This window comes from Somniosus microcephalus, chromosome 31 (genome assembly GCF_052327205.1).
Source record: "Somniosus microcephalus isolate GS21.2 chromosome 31, FLI_Smic_1.0, whole genome shotgun sequence".
NCBI lineage: Eukaryota > Metazoa > Chordata > Chondrichthyes > Squaliformes > Somniosidae > Somniosus > Somniosus microcephalus.
Genome location: NC_141017.1, coordinates 36,951,713 through 36,975,278, shown reverse-complemented (window position 1 = coordinate 36,975,278; position 23,566 = coordinate 36,951,713). Strand labels below are relative to the sequence as shown.

The 23,566-nt window shown below is 44.1% G+C and overlaps 1 protein-coding gene across 1 annotated transcript in view; it reads left to right on the top strand.

Annotated features, from left to right (window-relative positions):
- Positions 1–23,566, top strand: part of LOC147097756 (voltage-dependent P/Q-type calcium channel subunit alpha-1A-like) — a 728,667-nt gene that overhangs the window by 562,262 nt on the left and 142,839 nt on the right. The window contains exons 31-35 of the mRNA XM_085971842.1: positions 452–616; positions 2,369–2,479; positions 3,170–3,253; positions 16,701–16,817; positions 19,583–19,648. Coding sequence (XP_085827968.1) covers positions 452–616; positions 2,369–2,479; positions 3,170–3,253; positions 16,701–16,817; positions 19,583–19,648 — 543 coding nt within the window. The remainder of the gene's footprint in view (positions 1–451; positions 617–2,368; positions 2,480–3,169; positions 3,254–16,700; positions 16,818–19,582; positions 19,649–23,566) is intronic.

The following is a 23,566-nucleotide window of genomic DNA, read 5'->3' as shown; positions in this document are numbered from 1 at the left end:
CCTTTTTAAAGTCAATTTTATGCCATTACAGAGTGGTGTGACCTGCTTCCTAGTTATTGGGAGTGGGGGGCGGGTGCTGGATCTGATGCTGTCTCTGTGTGGAAACTGGGTGACACTACGGACTGAATCCAGTTCAGGTGAAGGGATAAAATGATGCCAGTTGTATAGTTCCTAAATGTAATAAATTTGGGGTGGTCTCAATCCAGATCTTGGTAGGTCTAGACGAAAAGTACAAATGGCACTAAATTGCTAGACTTATTCACAGCGAGTGCAGAGGTGGCTGGTGTGTGAAAATAGCAAATTCTCAGCTTGTCTTTTTGTTGATCAGAATAATGGCCCAGGACTTCCCTGTACAAACAGAGGGAAGATAAACATTTACTGTATAAGTATATAATGTTCTGAATTTGTACTGTTCCTGCTGAATTGAACTTTAATATCTTGTCTCTTGCAGAGAGCATGCATCGATTTTGCTATCAGTGCCAAGCCGTTGACGCGTCACATGCCGCAGAACAAACAGACCTTTCAGTACAAAATGTGGCAGTTTGTGGTGTCACCCCCGTTTGAGTACACCATCATGGCCATGATTGCGCTCAACACTGTGGTGCTAATGATGAAGGTCAGTAAACGGATTTCCATTGTTTGATCTTCTGTCCCTCGCTTCAGCTTTTTGCCATTTGTGTTCTGGCACCATTGCCTCCTGCGACCACACATCTCCTGGCGCCTGTCAGTGCCAAAGGAATACCGTTTCTGTGGGGTTTGTCATTGATCCCGTCAGTTTTTCCTCTCTGCCCTCCCATAATCTTGTACCAGAAAAGGTTCCCAGCCGGCAGTTTAGAAGTGCACAAAGAAGACTATCTGGTCCATCCAGCCTGACCCATTCAAATATGGTGCAGCCATGCACACCATAAACCCTCCCCATTTAGTCACACAATCTCCTCAGAGAGGTAAAAAGACCAGTTTATCTCAGGCAAGGTTGTAATTGGAACTTGCAACAGTATGGGAGCCCAACTTAGGTTTAACATAACCCCAGTCCACTTTATAATGACACCTGTTCATATATTTCCTGATGAACCTGTCTTCACCTGTTTGGCATTGAAGCTGAAGAGCTGTAACTCTTATAGACTCAGTCTCTGATAATTCCTGTGGCGTCCACTTTCACCAAAGGAGTTGATGATGTTCCTATGGTGATGTTAGATAGAAAATGCCAGTGGCACTCGCTTGGTGACCTGGCCCAGGGTGGTATTTGGCATTGCTGATTTTTGGCTGCAGCAACTCCAGGCTAACGAAGGGGAAAAAAATCGTCCGAGGCTCCTGCTCCTGATGACTATCCAGTGGCTCATGTGGGAACGTGTGCTAGTGGACATCTGTTTGAGGATAGAATCAGGCTTGGCTGTGATGCCTTATAGTCAGGGTGGTGTGAGACTTGGAGGGGAACTTGCTTGCCTTTTGCTGGGGTTGGAAAGATTGTTAGTGTGAGGTGAGTCTGATCACTTTAAACTGGCTTGGGGGCTCTTGTAACTGGACTTACCTGAGACTTGAATCCAAGATCACAACAAGATACAACTGGCTTCCAAAAGCAATGTGCAGTGGAGATGCCTGGTTTTATAAATTATATGACAGATTACAGTTGACATAATTTAATGGCGCCGTGGTTAATAGAGACACCCTTACACAGGGAATTCTCCCAGTCACCAATCAATTCCCTGATCAGTATCCAGTGCCTCGTGCTGGAAAGTGTGCCGGTGGACATCTGTTTGAGGACAGACTCAGGCTTGGCTGTGATGCCTTATAGTCTCAATGGTCTTCCAACACCCTGGAGAAAAGAAAGCTAAAAGGAAATTTAATAGAGGTTTTTAAAATTATGAGGAATTTTAATAGGGTAAATAAGGAAGGACTATTTTTGCTGGTGAGGAGTCAGTAATGAGAAGTTTAAAAATGAGTGAGGAGTGAGGTCAGGAGAATTTTTGTTGTGCAGAGAATTGCTAGAGCGTGGAATGCTATGCCACAAGCAGTAGTTCAAGCAAAGAACATTGCGTTTTTTAAGGGAAAAGTGGATAAATATTTGAAGCAGAGGAAAATACAGGGCTTTGGGGAAAGCACGGGGCACTGGGATTAGTTTTAGATTATTCTAGTAAAGAGCCAGCTCCGACACAATAGGCTGAATGGCCTCCTTCTCTGCTGTAAACGTCCATGGTTCTATGTTTAAATCAATGGGTATGATTCTCCAATGATATTCTGACAAATGGAATAACTTCACTTATACTAGTGTCGCAATTAACAGGCTTCAATGATCTCTCTCCCCTGCCTCCATTGTCCATGTTAGTAGAAGCATGGTATTAATAACCACAAATTCTTTTTCTTGTTTTAGTTTTCTGGTCAGCCACAGTCCTATGATGATGTTCTAAAGTATCTCAATATGGTGTTCACCATTTTGTTCTCATGCGAATGTATCCTGAAAATTATTGCCTTTGGAATTCTGGTGAGTATATGACACGAGTTTTATATCATTTGTTTTCTCCCCTCCCCTCCTGAAAGCACTGACTCTTGCAGGGTACAGTTCCACAGGTTCTGGCGACCCTCGACCACCTCACCTAAGTGGCTGGTCTTCATGTGTGAGTGGGCATAAGTGTTGGTTGGACCATTCAGCATCTGGGCGCCATCCTGTCCTCGGCCAACATCGACATGCATGCACCATCCGGCCGCCATCACCGGATAGTGAGCAAGAATGGAAAGCTGACTGATTCTTCCCCTTCCCTAGCCAAGGGACGTTGAAGCCAGTTGCAGCATTCCTTCCGTGACCCGGTGAATTAGTTGACCTGACGCCGCTTGATGGGCTGCATTTTGGCTGCAGCAACTCTGGGCTAAGGAAAGGGGGGGAAAAATTCACCCCAGATTCTCGCTCCTGATCAGTATCCAGTGCCTCGTGCTGGAAAGTGTGCCGGTGGACATCTGTTTGAGGACAGACTCAGGCTTGGTTATGTTGCCTTATAGTCTCAATGGTCTTCCAACACTCGATGCCTGAGCTGACACGTAAAGAAGAAATACTGTGGGGAGACACTGGTGGACCATTGGGGTCCATAGTTCAACATGAGCCAGCACAATCTGGGGACAAGGAAGAAAATCACTTAAAAATTCAGCAATCCTAATGTTGTTGCTTTTTACTCCACAGAACTATTTCCAGGATGCTTGGAATATATTTGATTTTGTCACAGTCCTGGGCAGTGTCACTGATATATTAGTGACAGAATTTTGGGTAAGTGTCCATTAGAAATATTCACATGAAACATCTTAAATGCAGCAATTAATAAACACTGGCCTCATCTCTGCTGTGATAATAAAGGAGACAGGTTGTTTCTGACTCGCTGACGTTGTTGCGATTCCTGAAGTCTTCCTGGAGCAACTCCATCTGTTCCTGTTGTGTAGTTCTGATCACACCGACATTTGTGCACATAATCGCATTTTGAAAATGTTTTGGAGTGCAGCCTGATTAATCTGTCAGCAGAGGGCTGGACTCCCAATCAGAATTTTATGATAATTTCTAGATTATTTTAATCTTTTACTGCATCTGAAATAAATATTTAAAGAAACAATAAATTGGCAACACCAAGACCATCAAAGGAAGTAAACAAGTGAACAGCAGTGAAATTCATTCTTTGTATTTTTGGCGACATCTTAAGGTCATTAACCGACTGCAGCGGTTCAAGAAGGCGGCTCACCACCACCTTCTCAAGGGCACTTAGGGATGGGCAATAAATGCTGGCCTTGCCAGCAACGCCCACATCCCGTAAACAATTTTTTTTAAATGGTGAGGTAGATTGGCTCTGGGCTCCGTCTTAAATGCACCCCGTGTCAGCATCGAGCACTCCCAGGTCAGGTACAGCGCAGTTAGAGTCAGAGTAATGCTCCCTCTGTTGAATTAGTATATCTTAGTCCGAACCTCAGACTACACCATTTCCCACATATCTCCATTTCTGTTTGAGTGAAATTGACAAATATGCCAAATAGAGGCATAGAGTACAACAGCAAGGAAGTTATGCTAAACCTTTATAAATCATTGGTTAGGCCTCAGCTGGAGTATTGTGTCCAATTCTGGGCACCGCACTATAGGGAGGGCGTGAAGGCCTTGGAGAGGGTACAGAGGAGATTTACCAGAATGGTACCAGGGATGAGGGAGTTCAGTTATGTGAAAAGACTGGAGAAGTTGGGGTTGTTCTCCTTAAAGCAGAGAAGGTTAAGGGGAGATTTGATAAGAGGTGTTCAAAATTATAGTTTTGATAGAATAAATAAGGAGAAACTGTTTCCAGTGGCAGGAGGCTCGGTAACCAGAGGACACAGATTTAAAGTAATTATCAAAAAGCCAGGGGGCGATGACAGTTTTTTTAAGCAGCAAGTTGTTGTGATCTGGAATGCGCTGCCTGAAAGGGTGGTGGAAGCAGATTCAATAATAACTTTCAAAAGGGAATTGGATAAATACCTGAAAAGGAAAAATGTGCAAGATGTTGGGGAAAGAGCAGGGGAGCGGGACTAATTGGAGAGCTCTTTCAAAGAGCCGGCACAGGGACAAAGGGCCGAATGGCCTCCTTCTGTGCTGTATGATTGTATGATTTAGTAGCATATACTCCCTCTCTGAGATCAGTTCTATCTTTTACAGAGAAAATTCCAGAGCGTGGGATCTAGCTGGTTGAAGGCACGGCCACCAATGGTGGGGCAAAGGGAGGGGGATGAACAAGAGGCCAGCGTCAGAGGAACACAGATTGGTGGGGGGAAGAGAAGCCATGAAGGGAATTAATCACATGGAGGAGGATTTTAAATTGGAGGCATTAGGGGACCAGGACACAATGCAGGTCAGCAAGGCCCGGGATGATGGGCGAGCAGGACTTGGTGCAGGATAGGATACAGGCAGCAGATTTTTGGATCTGCTGAAGTTTATGGAGATTGAAAGTTTCTAGGCAGTGAGCAACCAGACAGAAATGGAAACGGACAGAATTGCACAGTTAAATTGACCTTTATCCTTTCAATTCCAGGCTCTGGGTTTGAATCCAGCCCATACAGATGCAATTAAAATCTCCTTTCCTTTCGTCTTTATTATGTCTGCAATGATAGTCCAGTCCAGCACAAACCAATCAGCACAAATTGGCATAAATTACTCAAGAGAGACCACAGGGCTGGCTGGTGTGAGCAATGGAAATGCCACACTGGTGTAGTATGAGGTGCGTTGCCCTGAGGTTGGAAATGAAGATAGATTGCTGTGGTAGTGTAGAAGAATTTAAGGATTGTGCCTAATGTACACTATGCCTGAACAGAGAGTGCTTACTTCTGTGACAATACTGAGAGTGATGGTATTTGTTCTCACTGAAAATACAGTAACTTAAACAGATGAATAGCCAAATAAGTACTTTCACACTTAGAATCATAGAATGGTTACAGCACAGGAGGCCATTCAGCCCATCGAGCCTGTGCCAGCTCTCTGCAAGAGCATTTCAGCTAGTCCCACTCCCCCGCCCTTTTCCCGTAGCCCTGCAATTTTATTTCCTTCAGGTATTTATCCAATTGCCTTTTGAAAGCCGCGATTGAGTCTGCCTCCACCACCCTTTCAGGCCGTGCATTCCAGATCCTAACCACTCGCTGCATAAAAAAGTTTTTCCTCATGTCGGCTTTGGTTCTTTTGCCAGTCATCTTATATCTGTGTCCTCTGGTTCTCGAGAGGACCGGAGGAGCCCTGCCCTGCAGGACAAGTGAATCTCAGGTGCTCATTGTTATGATAACAATAATTACTCTAGTATCCTGCGAACAGGAGTATGCCACTTGGCCTACCAAACCTGCTGTGTCATTTTAGTTAGCCATGGCACTTCTTTCATTTTTCAATCAAATTCCCTGCTCTTTCTCCATATCCCTTAATAACTCATTCTCCAAGTAGTTATCTGTCTCCCTCTTAAATAGTTCAATTGATTCTGCATCAGTCCCTACTGAGGCTTTCCACATTCTCACAATCATTCATGTGAAGACATTTTTTCTTGGGTTCACTTTTGACTAACTTTGTTTTAATTTTAAGATGAGGCTTCCTTGTTCTGGAGGGAAGAGTCAATCCCTATCTACCTTGTAAATTCAATTCTTTATTTTTGGGTTCGTTGTAGTTCAAGGTTAACATCTGTGTGACACTTTGCACCAACACTGACCTTGTGTAGTGCAAATCTGGAGTTGAGACCCAAACTGACTTTGGATCTCAGCCGAGTGTGATTCCTTCCCCAAAGAGTCTTGCTGTGCTTCGCTCCCATGTCAGGTCATGCCCTGATTCTGGATTTAGGCTGAATTTAAATTATAATTGTAGCATTGGTGTACTAAAAAACTGTACCATTGTGTAAATACACCGTTAAACACCTCAGTCCGATCACTCCTTACCTTCCTCATGTCTAGGGAAGTTTTGTCATCCTCAGAATTTTCATGGGGCCAATCTAAGGGTAGGTATGCACCGTGGCAGTGATCATGGAGTCTGTCGCCACTTTTACTTTAATAGTTCTAAAGATTTGCTCCAAACCATGTCCTTGAAGATACAATAGCAAAATACTGCGGATGCTGGAAATCTGAAATAACAACAGAAAGTGCTGGAAACACTCAGCGGGTCAGACAGCATTGAGGAGAGAGAAACAGAGTCAACGTTTCGAGTCAAACCCTTCGTCAGAACTGGGAAAGGTTAGGGAAGAGAGATTTTTAAGCAGGGCAGGGAGGAGGGGAGGAAAGAACAAAGGGAAGGTCTGTGATAGGTTGGAAGGCAGGAGAGATTGACTGACAAAAAGGATGATAGTGCAAGGCTAAAGGAGAGGTTAAGAAACAAAAGATGGCTCTAGATGATGTGTGAATGATGATGGCAGCAATATTAACAGCTATAAGAGGAAAAAAATATATAAAGAAATACAGGGGCCAATTTATAGTCTGAAATTGTTGAACTCACTGTTGAGTCCAGAAAGATGTAAAGTGCCTGATAGAACGATGAGGTGCTGTTCCTCGAGCTTACGTTGAGCTTCGTTGGAAGAGTGTAAGAGGCCGAAGACGGAGAGATCCTTGAAGATAGTTCATATTGGTTTGGCTTGCAAAGCTAGCACCATGTTGAATATCCACCCCGGGGTTGATCCAATGACGTTCTGGTCTTGTACGCCATTCAGCTCCTTTACTCTGTGCTTTTGTAGGTTAGATGGCAGGTGAAGAGCCCTCAACACTGCTCTAAATAAAGTCTTCTGAAGGCGTTCAGGAATGGCAACCAACGTTAATCATTGTAAAATATCCTCTAATTTTATTTAGATGTCAAATGAAGAATGAGCCTTTTTGGTTTTTTGAAAGGGACAACATTCATTACAGGGAGATTCTTTTAGTCTGAAGTATTCCCCTCCAAAATGTTATGCCTTTGCTGCCACTCACTGTCACAGATAAGGAGTGGGCACTTGGGCAAGGTGCCTGTGGAACCAGACACAACAAGAGCTCAACATCTTCAAAAGATGAGTTGTATAAATTGGCAGATTAAATTCATGAAAATGATGGGAGAAAGCAAATTTTAAATGTTTCTTGCATGCGAAGTTTTCTTCTAAAATAGGCTCCACTGTCCCATTAAACCTTGCTGTGTCCAAGCAACTGAAGCTTGTTTCTCACACTGCGGTTAACTAGATTAACTGGTTAGAGCAGATAGTTACAGGTTTTCATCACTAATGCAATGCCTCAATCTATCCGATACCTTAAATTAGGATATTGCAACATTAATTTAGGATCTACCTTAAATTATTTATGCTCATGATTTGTTAAAGTGCTAATTAACAGGTTTTTCAATATCTACAATGATCATTTTAGATGTGATACTCAACATGTTTTGTTCACTGAAATACTGGGAGAAGGCGGGGCGGGGAGGGGGAATGGACGAGCAATTAAAATGGAGTGGCTCCATTTCTCATTCTGGTCCCACCGATCTCCGATTTGGCTAGTTTTTGGAAGCAGGTGAGGCGCTTGCCAGACTCGAGCGGGGTCCTCGTGCATAAATGCTAAACGGAGTCCTATAACATCAATAGGATCCCGATGGCATTTTAACTGTGGCTTTAGCAGGGAAATTGCCACGGTTTCCCCGCCAGGCTGAAGCAGTTCTGCGGCTGGTGGGAAGGATGAAGAGGGTCCCTCTAGGTAAGCGGGGCCAGGAGGAACAGGAGTGCTGCTTCGAGCTCCACAAGGAAAGTCACAGCCTCTCCTGCCTAGAAAAGCTCCTCTTCCCTCAGGGACCTCCCGAAAGCACTTCCCCGCCATATACCTGTGGCCGCCCAATCTTCTCCTGGCAGCAATCGCTATGCGCCAGCTTCCCGCCTATCCCGTTCCACACTTGCCCAGCCCCCACCCACTCGAGGTTAAAATTGATCCCAGTTGAACTTGAAGTGGGTGAATAACTAGATGCTTTTTGTGGATAGTTGAAGGATTCAGATTTAGCATAAGTTGCCTCTGTTTTACATTTGGTGAACAATATGGGCAGATTGCCATAGGGAATGGAATTCTGTGTAAGTACCATCGTGAACAGTTCTGACCTAAAATGTCTCACAATATCAGTTCAAAAATAAAATGTTTCACTTTTGTTCGAGAAACTAGCGCTGCTTTCCTCCTGTAATTCTTCATCTGAAACCAGGTATGGTGAATCAACATCACCCAAAAGGAGTCCTTTCACAGAACAGGGACCTTTACTGGTCTTAATTTCCTACTTCTCCTCATTCCCCCCAAATCACTATTGAGTAATTTCTCACCTTCCCAAGTCCAGAAATCATGCCCATTCTGTGCCACCCAAACAACATGGTTTAAATTATTGATAAGTTATTATTATGAATTATAAGAAGATAAAAAAAAATTAAAAACAAGGAAAGGTCATTTAGCCTGTCGAGAATGTTCCATCCGTATTATTCAATTATTCAATCTGTGGCTTTGTTCCCACCAACACCTGTTGACCTCCAGCAAGGAAGACTGGCTCTTTTCGCCGACCTTCTCTGAAAAAGATCAGAAGCAGTGTGTAAAGAAAATATGAATAAAATCTAGCATATTTTCATAAATACATAAATTCCGACAAATGCAAAATGGGATATAAACAGTGTCTTCGTGATGATGCAAAAAATATAGACGTAAAATGGGGACATATGGAACACTGCATGATAGGATAATCTATGGCAGGAAAAACTAAAATTGAAGGCTCCAGTTTAGCAAAGGAGCATGGCAGAAACAGGAGGCAGTACGATGTAGTGTTATAGATCAAAACAGATTGGGCATTCTCCTTATCTTCTTATTCATTGTAAGTACTTTTACAGTTAAGGGTTGAAAGTCATAAACATTTTTTTTTTCAAAGGGGCAGTGCCTTAATGATAAAGTGTTTGGGAGAGCGAAGAGCCGCACATTATTTTTACGATGATGATATTGTGCTGAAGTAGCGCTGCCATGTGTTTGTGTTGTGGATTTGTAAATGGCAAGAGGGCAGTTACCAAGCATTTTTTCAGGTGGCAGTGCCCCTTTGGAAAGTGTGTAAAAGTGGTGAATGGAAAATAATTCAATGTGGAGATTTTTGTTGGATGCCTAATGATCATTGTTACGTAGTGATACATTGGTCCAACCACTGGCACCTATGCGGAAACTAGGAAATACTTTGGGAATTCGTTTTGCTGTAGTCAAGGGGTGGTAGGACCTAAAGTGGATGTTTACCAGTGGCCTCCTGTACTACTGACAGAGATCTAACAGTATGCGGGGCCACAAAAACAATCCGACTATATTAACCCACCCCTTTGAATGGGACTGGTGCTCTCTTACCACCTGATGATTATTTTTGGGCCCTGTTTTTCAAACCTGGAAGCAGCACTACTTTTCTCACTAGGAATAATGCTATTCTTATTCTTATTATTGTCCAAATTGCAATATTTTGCACCAGAACTTAATAAATATTGCAAGAATCACTGCAAATGGGCACTTTTTGTACAATCGCTATACAGATGATAAGTTGAAAATAGTGTCAAAAATGCAAGTGCCAAATTAAAAGGAAAGTACAAACTATGAGTGTGTGTGTGAATGCACACACACGTCTGTTAATTGCTCTTTCCTGACAATGCCTGCAGCCGCTGTGCACCATCCCTGTTTGTGCCAGTCTGTCACTATATTGTATTTTGGTGTAGATCATTGCCGTCGAAAGAAAACGAACTGCCTATAATGATTGATGTATTTCTTGTTTTATCTTTTCACATGCTGTCTTTAATCTGTGCTTTATTGGCACAACGCCTTCTGAAATAATTCATCCAATCAAAATGCACTATGAAATATCATGTGTCCATCCATGTATCCGTCTGTGTGTCCATGCCAACTAATTTTAAAACTGGTTGCAAATCAATCCCAATGCAATCCAATTACAATCATCCATCAACAACATCTACATATAGACCACGGTTGGTTTGTAATTTTTTGAGCCTAATGTATACACAAACTAAGTACCCTTGGCATGCCATGCGGGGCTGCATTGTGAATTGTTGTTGCTTTCTTGCACTGTGTTTTTTCAGCATGGCTTTGGATTCTGTTGTAGCCCCTCCCCATGCACCCCTCACCGCAGTTCTACCCTCCCAACACTTCAAGAATAAGTTTTGCCCTTAACGGAGAAAAGTCCATTAGCGCAACAAGGCTGTGCCTTCAACAACAACTACAACTTGTATTTATATAGCGCCTTTAACGTAGTACAACATCCCAAGGCGCTGCACAGGAGTATTTTAAGACAACAAATTTGACACCGATCCACTTAAGGATAAATTAGGGCAGGTGACCAAAAGCTTGGTCAAAGAGGTAGGTTTTAAGGAGCGTCTTAAAGGAGGAAAGAGAGGTAGCGAGGTGGAGAGGTTTAGGCAGGAAATTCCAGAGCTTAGTGCCTAGTCAGCAGAAGGCACGGCCACCAAAAGTTGAGCGATTATAATCAGGGATGCTCAAGAGGGCAGAATTAGAGGAGCGCAGATATCTCAGGGGGTTGTGGGCTGAAGGAGATTACAGAGATAGGGAGGGGCAAGGCCATGGAGGGATTTGAAAACAAGGATGAGAATTTTGAAATCGAGGTGCTGCTTAACCGGGAGCCAATGTCGGTCAGCGAGCACAGGGGTGATGGGCGATCGGGACTTGGTGTGAGTTAGGACACGGGCAGCCGAGCTTTGGATCACCTCAAGTTTACGTAGGGTGGAATGTGGGAGGCCAGCCAGGAGTGCGTTGGAATAGTCGAGTCTAGTGGTAACAAAGGCATGGATAAGGGTTTCAACAGCGGATGAGCTGAGACAAGGGCGGAGACGGGCGATGTTACGGAGGTGGAAGTAGGCGGTCTTTGTTATGCTGCAGATATGTGGTTGGAAGCTCATTTCAGGGTCAAATATGACACCAAGGTTGCGAACAGTGTGGTTCAGCCTCAGACAGATGTTAGTTCCACAGTTCTATCTACTGTACAGCGAAGTCGATCCAGCCCATGAAATCAATAGAGGACGGTTTGGCAGAGTTTCTCTCTGTCCTCGAAGGCACATCAAAAATAAAGTTCTAGAATATGTATTATGTACATCTTACAACTCGGCAGGTTTTAGAATGATCTTTCCTGGTGCCATCCCACAAATGATCAGATTTGTTGAATTCAGTTTCACAACTTGCTATGGTGGAATTTGAAGTTACTAGCACAGGATCATAACCACTCTGCCGTTGTGCCTGTATCAGCTGTCTGTAGCTGTGACAAATCCTGACACCTGGCCCCATGCTGAAGCCTTGCCGGCCTGCTATACCTTCTACCACCCGTCCTGCCAAAACCGCCCCAATGACAGTGTGGGCCTTATCACCAAATCACACTTTGGTCTCTCCCCCTACTCCTCTGGTACTTGCTCTTCTTTCGAGCCCTTCACCTTGTTTGAACTTTTCACCTTTTAAAAACCTCTGCACTGAGTAACTCCTCAATATTCATCTCAGTTCCCATTGTCCTCTCTTCTCTGAGTTCACTGACCTCCTGTCCTCCCTAAACCTCTCCCACCATATAAACTCTCCTAACCATATTTACGGCCACTCCCTCGACCTTGCCATCTCCCGTAGCCTCTCTATTCCATGGTCTCTATCACAGAAAAGACCATCTCCAACTGTACCCTCGGTATCCATTACTTCGAACATCCCTTTCCTTCTCCACATCTTTCTGTGTCATTCTCTAGAAAAAACTCTTCCCCCAAGTCGCACATTGACACTTTCTATATCCCAACTGCTTATCCTTTGGCCCTCCATTCACCACAATACTTACGCAGCTGTCGATCTGCTCAACCACTCTTTCACATATCCTGTGTACAACTTTGTTTAGTCATCCATCACCGGATCTGTCTGGACCACAGACAGCTGACTCACTCTCCTCTGCCAAAATGATCCATCACTAAAATGTGGAATTTCTGAATAAAAACAGAACATTTTGGAGATACACAGCAGCCCCATCAGCATTACAAAAGAGAAAAGTCATGAGTTTCAGTGTAGATCCTTCATCAGACATGGAAACTGGAAGTTAAGCAAGCTCCTTTATAGGATTCAACAAAACAAGGGCAAGAAGGGAAAACAATAGGTAAAAGTCAAGAATCAACAAGTACTTGCATTTATATGGCACCTTTAATGTAATAAAATGTCCCAGTATGCTTTATAATCAGATAAAAATGGACACCATGGCAAAGAAGGAGATACTAGGATGAATGACTAAAAGCTTGGTTAAAGAAGTAGGTTTTAAGGAGGGTCTTAAAGGAGAAGAGAGAAGCAGAGAGGTTTAGGGAAGGAAATCCGGAGTTTAGGACCTAAATGGCTGAAAGCACGACCGTCAGTGGTGGGGCAAAGGGAGTGCGGAATGCACAAGAGGCCAGAGTTGGAGGAGCGCAGAGTTATTGTAGGTCTGGAAGAGGTCACAGAGATAGGGAGGGGCGAGGGCATGGAGGAATGTCAACACTAGGCTGGGAATTTTAAAACCAAGGTGTTGGTGGATCATAAGCCATTGTAGGTCAGCAAGCGCAGAAATAACGGGTGAGCAAAACTTGGTGCAGGTTAGGATGCAAGCCATGGTGTGGAGATGCCGGAGTTGGACTGGGGTGGACAAATGTAAGAAGTCACACAACACCAGGTTATAGTCCAACAGCTTTATTTGAAATCACAAGCTTTCGGAGCGCTGCTCCTTCATCAGGTGAAGTGGAGAAATGCATAAAGACACAGCTTATATAGTCAGAGAATAATGTCAGATGTTTACAGGTAATCTTTCCAACTGCCATTTATCACACCTCAGCAGAGAGATAATCACAGCAATCAAAGGTGTGAATGGTGTCCAAACAGGTCAGTCAGGAAAACATTACATCAAAGAACAATGAGGTGGGGTCACAAGGGGTCAAATATTGCAGATGCTGGGGTCTGTATGAAAAACAAAAAAAGACCAAAAACATTTTTTTTGCTGGAAATCACAGCAGGTCCAGCCGCATCTGTGTAGAGAGAACAAGCCAATGTCGACTCGAGTCTGGATGACCCTGCGTCAGGTGGGGTTACATGTAGCGTGACATGAACCCAAGATCTCGGTTGTCGAGCAGAAACTGATAGCCAAGTTCCGCACCCATGAGGACGGCCTCAACCGAGATCTTGGGTTCATTTCTCCACTTCACCTGACGAAGGAGCAGCGCTCCGAAAGCTTGTGATTTCAAATAAGGATGCAAGCAGCAGTTTTGGATGAACTTAAGTTTATGGAGGGTTGAAGATAGGAGGCCAGCTAAGAAAAACATGGATGAGGGTTTCAGCAGGTGATTCCTGTCACAAAGAAGACATTTACTGGGTTTACTAGCGTCTGAACAAGTTAGTTAGAAGAGAGGAATGAGATGAAAACCTACTAATATTACTTTGGAATTCTAATCTGTTCCCTCCCCGTCCAGAGTTGTCCCACACTCCTTGCTGCAGATTGGGCGATAATGTCCCTGTGTGGTGGGAACCTTGGTGTAAAATAGAAGGAAACATTCTTGTAAATTAAATAACTTGTAGGCTGTTAGGGCAGCATAGAAGTTTACAACCAACTCCGCTCATCCTGTTCTCAAATAATAATAATCCTCCCACTACCTCCCAAATTACAATATACTGGTGAGTTCCCAGTCTCAACCATACATTCACATAGAGATGCTCTAAGCAAGCCTTATAAAGTATTAAAATGTATCAATCCAACCATTCCAAAATACCACAAAGCATAGGCAATAATAATAGTAATGGAATTTAACCTTGGGCTCTGAGATTGTATCGTAAATGATGGCATTTGAATTCAGGCAACCAGATCACACCATATGCACTGGGATGATATCATATGCAATAGGTTTACACTACAGCCAAAAGGAGTACACCATAAGCAATGAGTAGATTGGGCCTATACTCTCTGGAGTTTAGAAGAATGAGAGGTGATCTTATTGAAACATATAAAATTCTGAGAGGGATTATCAGGGTAGATGCTGAGAGGTTGTTTCTCCTGGCTGGAGAGGCTAGAACTAGGGGGCATAGTCTCAGGATAAGGGATCGGCCATTTAAGACTGAGATGAGGAGGATTTCTTCACTCTGAGGGCTGTGAATCTCTGGAATTCTCTGCCCCAGAGGGCTGTGGATGCTCAGTCGTTGAGTATATTCAAGGCTGAGATCGATAGATTTTTGGACTCTAGGAGGATCAAGGGATATGGGGATCGGGCGGGAAAGTGGAGTTGAGGTCGAAGGTCAGCCATGGCGGAGCAGGTTCAAAGGGCCATATGGCCTACTCCTGCTCTTAATTTTTATGTTCTTATGAGAGCAGATTGGAGGTAACAACCTTTGACTTAAGGTAATTACCCCAGGGACAATGGGAATTATATCATAGGTAATGGAACTTGACCATAGGCAATGGGATCACAATTAAAGTACCGTAAGGCATGAATGGGATTACAGCATAGGTAATAAAATATTACCAAAAGCAATGGGATTACATTATGGGAAAAGGGATTTGGCCATAGGTACTGAAATCGCATCACAAACATTCACAGGTACATTTTTTGAGATGGATGGCTTTTCAGATCTTTAGAGCCAAAAAAAAATCCCTTTGGTTTTGTGTTTCCTCTTCAAGCCTGTGGGCCCCACTCCCTGCTTTGGACTCTTTCCTTGTGTTTTGTCACTGGTGCATTGAAGACTTGTGCATGTATCTGACTGACCTGCTGCCTCAACCTTACCTAACACGGGTGATGAAGATTTTGAAATATCCATGGGTGACTGTTATTAAGAATCCTTCTAACAAAAAGCAATATATTGAAAGAGATTGACAGCTCTGATGTGTCACCTATTGACAAATTAAAATTTAAAGATGTAATAAATTACATTAAATAATGAATATATTATTTGAATGAAATTATTAAATATATTAGGAAGGGACTGTATTGAGCAATGGATTAGTACAGTGCCCTTTCACCTGTAAGACCTGAGTTGAATCTAGGCCATAATGATGGTGAAAGTCTCTATCATAAGGGCCCGCACTAAATGAATTTGGGAGAAATTTCAATCCAGCTCCCAATGGGTACAAGCAAGGTCACAGAACTTATGTTTTTTTAATTGTAATTTTAGCCAATACTTTGTACAAATATACTTCCAGATATAGAAGACAGAGGAGCAATATTTTGTAGTAGAATGAACTCTCAAAATGATCTTCTGCCCAGTGGGAAAGGCCTTTCCTTGGTTCCCAGTTCCGTCACAAGAGGGGATGGGGCATCCTTGCCAATAAGTTGCCGTGCCACACTTTTACAGTTTACATCTGGTGGTCGGGCCATGGGAGTGTTGTTCCCACTTTACATGTGGGTAGAACTCACTGATCTGCCCATGAGTTATTGTCGTGTACTCTTGCTGCCTCTTTCGTTCTTCACTCACTCTTGCCAAAGGGCACGATTTGGAAAAGCACCATGAAGAAACAATATAAGCCAGAGTAGGCTCTTTTTTTTTGTTGAAAAGCCCAGGTGAAAGATCGAGGCTCCTAATGCAGGACTAGAGCAAAATTGAAAAAAGTAAAAGAGAAGATGAGGTAAATGGTGACACCAAGATTGAAGGATTTATTATATTGGTTTTATTATGATGAGTCTGCTCACCTTTTATTTTCCCTTGCCATTTCTGTGGGTATTTGATAGCTGGATCATGCCTTTGATAAATTCAAGCTGTGGCCTTAGTAGAAATGGACATTTGCTGCATGCGTTTCAAGAGCTGCCGATGTATCGGCCCACTGCTCTTGTCAGAGTCTGCTACTCTGTTGTTGCTTTTTGCAATTGGTGCCCGTGCATGCTCACTGGAGTCTACACGTGTAAATCATTAACTTTAAAAGGAATTGTTGTTTTATTTCTGCGGTGTGCTTGCAAACCCCGCTGTACATGCATCCTACATGTGTAAGTAGACTCCACATTATGGCTTGCTTGTGTCAAAGAACAGTGCATTTGGTTGTGTTACGAATATATATACATATATTTATATATATACATATATTTATATATATTTTAACATACTAACAAGGAAACCCGTTCTTTTCCATGATTGGATGATGGCCAGACTTGTTTTTTTGGGAGTCTTCTTTAAGTGCCATTCTTGTCAAATGCAGCCAGCAGAGACGTGCAGGCATTCTCCTTTAACTGTCCTGTTTGTTCATTGACCTCACTTTGTAGAAAAATATTATCAACCTGAGCTTCCTACGGCTCTTCCGTGCTGCCCGACTTATCAAGCTCCTGAGACAGGGCTACACTATCCGTATCTTGCTGTGGACGTTCGTCCAGTCCTTTAAGGTAAGACAAGTTGGCGTTTTGCTTTCTTGCCGGTCCCTCAGATGTCAACCCATGTTGGTAAGGGGACTGGGTGGTGCAGTGGATTAGACACTGTTCTTTCCCCTTAGGGAACTCGGTTCAAATCCAGTCCAGGCTGAAGGAATGAAAGTCTCCTTTGGATATAGAATTCTATGTTTGGACAATCTCAATCCAGTCCCTATTGTGCATCAAGTTGGTAAAGTTTCTCTGAGAAATCGTAGGATGGCTGGTGTGGGAAATTGGAAAATGTCGGACTAGTGCAATTGAGGAAGGGAGGGGGTAGAGTAGAGTGAGCTTTACTCTGTATCTAACTGTGCTACACTAATTTGGAAGTACGTGGTGCTGGCATTATGGGGGTAATTTTTGGGTAACCCCCAAAAACAGGTGGGTTTTGGTCGGGTGGGAAGTTAAAATGTTAAAAATCTCAAATCCGAACCTGAACCCAACCCGCCTCGAACCTGCCCACTCCCGGTTTTAACGGAGAGGGAACAAGAGGCGGGCAACCAACCCGCTCCCAGGAAGTGAGTCAGTCTTTGAAACTTTTTAAGGCAGCTGTACGCCTTCATTTTAAACCCTGATGTTAGCAGCCAACCTCCTTTCTCCTCTGGTTCACAAGACGTTTTGAGTAAGCATGAGACACTTTGTAGTGGAGTTTATGGAACAGACTTTATTGATACACAGTGAGGTGATCAGCCTTAACTGTATACAGAGAGTGACTTTTTCATGTTTCTGTATCTTTCGAGAACTCTGACATACTGTCCTTTATACACCATATTTTGACTACATCAAAGGAAAATGTCATAGATAAGACTATATGACATATCTATTCCCAAACCCTTTGAAAACAGACTACTCGTGTTTATAGTTGTTTACTTTAGAACTACTTCCCTTACATGAGACTTCCTGATGTAACTGTTACTGGCATCCTTGAAGTAAATGCTTCACCAACTGCTATCTGTAGCTAATGGATTCCTCCCGCCCATGTTTATAACCCTAAAAACTAAAGTTACATTTTATTACCTTAAAACTAAACATTAACCACTCATGGGTGATGTCATTACTAACACTCCCTTACACAAGCACTTTACATCTCAGAAAACAAGCAATGCATTCTTTTTATATCGGAAAGCCTGTTAATCCGAGATACAAAGAAATTCGACTGTTAAACTTCTCCCCAAGATGTCCCACATACATTTCTTCAGGATGTCCAACCCCTGAGTTCAAATCTAGCCCAGGTGAATGGAATGAAAATTCCTCTCCATCCTACGGAGTGAATTGAGTTTGGCCAGACTCAGCACAGCTCTTTGTGGGTCTTGGCCCATAGTGCTAAACTGCCCAAATTTAGCACCAACTGACAATCTCACTCACGCACAAGCACCACTGGTGTAGGAAATGGAAATGCCACATAAGGTAGGTGCAGGTAAATGGATGCTCTTCCAAAACTTAGGTTGAAGGCACATTGTCCAGGCTGATTAGAGACAACTTCAATCTGAAGGGCAGTCAGTGCCTGTGCATTCCAGCCAAAAGTCAGTATTTTCAAGACAGAAGGGGGAACTTTGAGGGAAAATAATCTAATTTCACCTCTCCTCAGTGTCAGCTAGACCCATCCTTTCTCTATATCAGCCTCTCTCCGTTAACCTTCAGAGGTTAATGATACTGTAAGAAATTACCAAAGTGCTTCTAACCTGAACGTCCATTTGAAAGTGATTGGGCAGGATTTTCATTGGGCCGTGGAGGCGGGATTGGAGGCGTGTGGGGGGTTAAAATCCCGAAATCGGGGTGCACGAACCCATCATGTCCCCAACCCGCCTCCATGCCAGTTTCAAAGGAGGTGGGTACCCGACCTGCACTGGGACCCACCTCCCCGAGGCGGGAAGGGGATTAGTGCCAATTAACTGCCTGTTAACAGGTAGTTAACAGGCAGTTTTTAGCCTAATTCCTATTTTCATTGGTGAAATGTGGGATTCCCGATGGCTCCAAACCATGCCAAGTTAGCGAGGCGGGCCGTCAGGATGAAGGGCTTGGAGGGGTCAAGATGTCCGGTGTTTAGGTGAGTGATGGGTGCATGAGTGCAAAGGTAAGTGTGTTTGGTCTGTGTAAAGTGTTTAAAGAAGTTTTACTTACATGTACTTACCTTTACAGCCTTCCTTCCTTCAGGTCTCGGGAGTCCCTCATCTCACCGGCACAGAAAGCAGAAAGCGAGCTGTCAAAAGTTCCAGCATTCAGCTTTCTGTTCCGGGGAGATCTCTAAATCATCCTGAGAGGAAGGAATTAACTTGGAGTACAGATTGTCAGTGTTTGACAGCTTCAAACAGCTGTCAAACGCTGATATTTCATCTGTCAAAAGCTCTTGACAGATGAAATGTCAGTCTGTGACGTCACCTGTTGCCGGGTGGCCCTTAATTGGCCTGCTGAGCCCGCTGGGCAGGCTCAACAAGGTCAATCAAGTCAAAATCGCGTGGGTTGGCTAGAACTCGATGGAGGCGGGACTACAACCCCGAAAGTTGTAGTCCCGCCTCCTACCCGCCTCCTCAATGAAAATCCAGCCCATTGTGTCTGTAGGGCCCTTTTAATAGGAACTGTTGAGTCGTTTAGGTTTTTTGATAGTTTTCAGCCCCAGTAAGAAAACAATCTGGTTAATAAAATGTTTGTGGAACTTGAAATATGTTATCAGTCTGATACATAATATTCCTTTTTTGAGACATTTGGAGAATTGAATGGAATGGGTGATTGATTTTCTTTTTCAGGCATTGCCTTACGTCTGTCTCCTGATCGCAATGCTGTTCTTCATTTATGCCATTATTGGAATGCAGGTGAGACATGATTTATTTTCTATTCATAGAATGGTTACAGCGCAGAAGGAGGCCATTCGGCCTGTTGAGCCCATGCCGGCTCCCTGCAAGAGCACTTCAGCCAGTCCCACCCCTCTACGCTTTACCCGTAGCCCTGCAAATCTTTTTCCTTCAGGTACTTATCCAATTCCCTTTTGAAAGCCACGATTGAGTCTGCCTCCACCACCCTTTCAGGCAGTGCATTCCAGATCCTAACCACTCGCTGCGTAAAAAAGCTTTCCTCATGTCGCCTTTGATTCTTCTGCCAGTCACCTTAAATCTGTGCCCTCTGGTTCCTGACCCTTCTGCCAATGGGAACAGTTTCTTTCTATCTACTCTGTCTAGACCCCTCATGATTTTGAATACCTCTATCAAATCTCCTCTCAATCTTCTCTGCTCTAAGAACAACCCCAGCTTCTCCAGTCTATCCATTTAACTGAAGTCCCTCATCCCTGGAACCATTCTTGTAAATCTTTTCTGCGCCGTCTATAAGGCCTTCACATCCTTCCTAAAGTGCGGTGACCAGAATTGGACACAATACTCCAGTTGAGGCCGATCCAGTGATTTATAAAGGTTAATCATAACTTCCTTGCTTTTGTACTCTGCCTCTATTTATGAAGCCCAGGATCCCATATGCTTTTTTAACCACTTTCTCAACCTGCCCTGTCACCTTCAATGATTTGTACACATATACCCCCAGGTCTCTCTGTTCATGCACCCCCTTTAGGATTGTACCCTTTAGTTTATATTGCCTCTTCTCGTTCTTCCTACCAAAATGTATCACTTAACACTTTTCTACATTAAATTCCATCTGCCACGTGTCCGCCCATTCCACCAGCCTGTCTATGTCCTCTTGAAGTCTATCAATAATCTAGGGGGAGAATGTCCAAAACCTTCACACACATATCTTTAATAAGTAGTGTAAATAATGTAATGGGAAAGCAAATTACAAAAGAAATTGTTACAGTTAGATTGTATATGACAATATTACCCTCTCACCTCTTCCAGTATTGGCTCAGAAGCAGCCCAATCAAATGCAATGAATGTCTCCTCTCTCTGATGCTGCAAAGAGGCTTTGGGAAATGGAAAACCACCCATAGAAGATAGGAGCAGGAGTAGGCCATTCGGCCCCTTGAGCCTGCTCCGCCATTCAATGCGAACGTGGCTGATCATCCAAACTCAGTACCCTGTCCCTGCTTTCTCCCCATATCCCTTGATCCCCTTAGCCTTACGAAATATATCCAACTCCTTCTTGAATATATTTAATGAATTGGCCTCAACTGTCTTCTGTGGTAGAGAATTCCACAGGTTCACCACTCTCTGGGTGAAGAAATTCCTCCTCATCTCAGTCCTAAATGGCTTACCCCTTATCCTTAGACTGTGACCCCTGGTTCTGGACTCCCCCACCATCGGGAACAGCCTTCCTGCATCCAGTCTGTCTAGTCCTGTTAGAATTTTATAAGTTTCAATGAGATCCCCTCTCATTCTTCTAAACTCTAGCGAATATAAGCCTAATCGACCCAATCTCTCTTCATACATCATTCCTGCCATCCCAGGTATCAGTCTGGTGAATCTTTGCTGCACTCCCTACATGGCAAGAACATCTTTCCTCAGATAAGGCGACCAAAACTGCATACAATACTCAAGGTGTGGTCTCACCAAGGCCCTGTACAACTGCAGCAAGACATCCTTGCTCCTGTACTCGAATCCTCTCGCTATGAAGGCCAGCATACCATTTGCCTTCTTAACCGCCTGCTGCACCTGCATGCTTACCTTCGGCGACTGGTGCACAAGGACACCCAGGTCTCGTTGCACTTCCCCTTTTCCCAATCTGTTGCCATTCAGATAATAATCTGCCTTCCTGTTTTTGCCACCAAGGTGGATAACCTCGCATTTATCTACATTATACTGCATCTGCCATGCATCTGCCCAATCGCCCAACCTGTCCAAATCGTACTAGAGTTTCTCTGCATCCTCCTCACAGCACACACGCCCACCCAGCTTTGTGTCATCTGCAAACTTGGAGATATTACATCTAGTTCCCTCGTCTAGATCATTAATATATATTGTGAATAACTGGGGTCCTAGCACCGATCCCTGCGGTACCCCACTAGTCACTGCCTTCCACTCGGAAAAAGATCCGTTGATTCCAACTCTTTGCTTCCTGTCTGCCAACCAGTTTTCTATCCAAATCAGTACTTTACCCCCAATCCCATGTGCTATAACTTTGCACGCTAGTCTCTTATGCGGGACCTTATTGAAAGCCTTCTGAAAGTCCAAATACACCACATCCACTGGTTCTCCCTTACCTATTCTACCAGTTACATCCTCAAAAAATTCCAGTAGATTATTCAAGCGTGATTTACCTTTTGTAAATCCATGTTGACTTTGTCCGATCCTGTCACTGTTTTCCAAGTGCTCTGCTATTACATCTTTTATAATGGACTCTAGCATTTTCCCCACTACCGATGTCAGGCTTACCGGTCTATAATTCGCCGTTTTTTCTCTACCACCTTTTTTAAATAGTGGGGTTACATTAGCTACCCTCCAATCCATGGGAACTGTTCCAGAATCTATAGAATTTTGGGAGATGACCAGCAATGCATCTACTATTTCTAGGGCCACTTCCTTAAGTACCTTAGGATGTAGATTATCGGGCCCTGGGGATTTATCGGCCTTCAATCCCATCAATTTCCCTAACGCCATTTCCCAACAAATACTGATTTCATTCAGTTCCTCCCTCTCATTAGACCCTATGGCCTAGAAATTCAGTTAGGGGCGCCCAGCTTGCCTGGGCGCCGGAATTACCGCTGCACGCGGAGCCACTTGCGCCAGCGGGATATTCAGTTTCAGCGCCCCAAGTGGAAGCCGGCCGCTAAACAAGGGTTTCGGCGCCCCGCTTGGGGCGCTGAAACTGAATATCGGTGTGCAAAGTGCCGCAGCGCCACCCGCTGCGGCACGGCAGCCTGCGGTACTGCAGGCCTTCCTCTCACTCTTAAGGGGGAGGTGCCTGCAACAGCGCGATCCCCGCTCGCGAGTGCCGGCAAATGAGCCCGGCACCAAGGAGAAGAGCCGGGCTCTCTGGAAACAGCCGGCAATGCCGCGGGGGGTGGGTGTAGGAGGCCGGGGACGGAGGTGCGGGCAGGCGGCCGCCGAAAAAGCGGCCGGCCGCACCTCCACCTTAACTCACCCCACTACCGGCACAGGTAGGCCCCGTGTACCAGTCGCTGTTTGCGGCCGGCGCAGAGGAGGCGGCAGCAACCAAATATGGCCAGCGGGGCGATAGCGGGGCGCTGCGCACACCGATGACGTCATCGGTGGCGGTGCAGCGCTACTGGCTAATGCCACCATTAGCGCCCCGCTAAATATCGCGGTAGGTTTGCACAGTGGCGCAAAAGCCCTCTTTGGGCGCAAACTGGTGGCGCAGGCCACTGAATTTCTAGGCCTATGTTCCCCAACATCTCTGGGAGTTTATTTGTGTCCTCCTTTGTGAAGACAGAACCAAAATATGTATTTAATTGGTCTGCCATGTCTTTGTTCCCCATTATAAATTCCCCTGATTCTGACTGCAAGAGACCTACGCTTGACTTTACCAATCTTTTTCTCTTCACATATCTATAGAAGCTTTTACAGTCAGTTTTTATGTTCCCTGAAAGCTTACTCTCATACTCTATTTTCCCCCTCTTAATTAACCCCTTTATCCTCCTTTGCTGAATCTTAAACTGCTCCCAATCCTCAGGTTTGCTGCTTTTTCTGGCCAATTTATATGTCCTCTCCTTGGATCTTATGCTATCCCTAATTTCCCTTGTTAGCCAATGTTGAGTCACCTTTTTTGTTTTATGTTTATGCCAAACAAGGATGAACAAATTCTGTAGTTCATCCATGTGATCTTTAAATGTT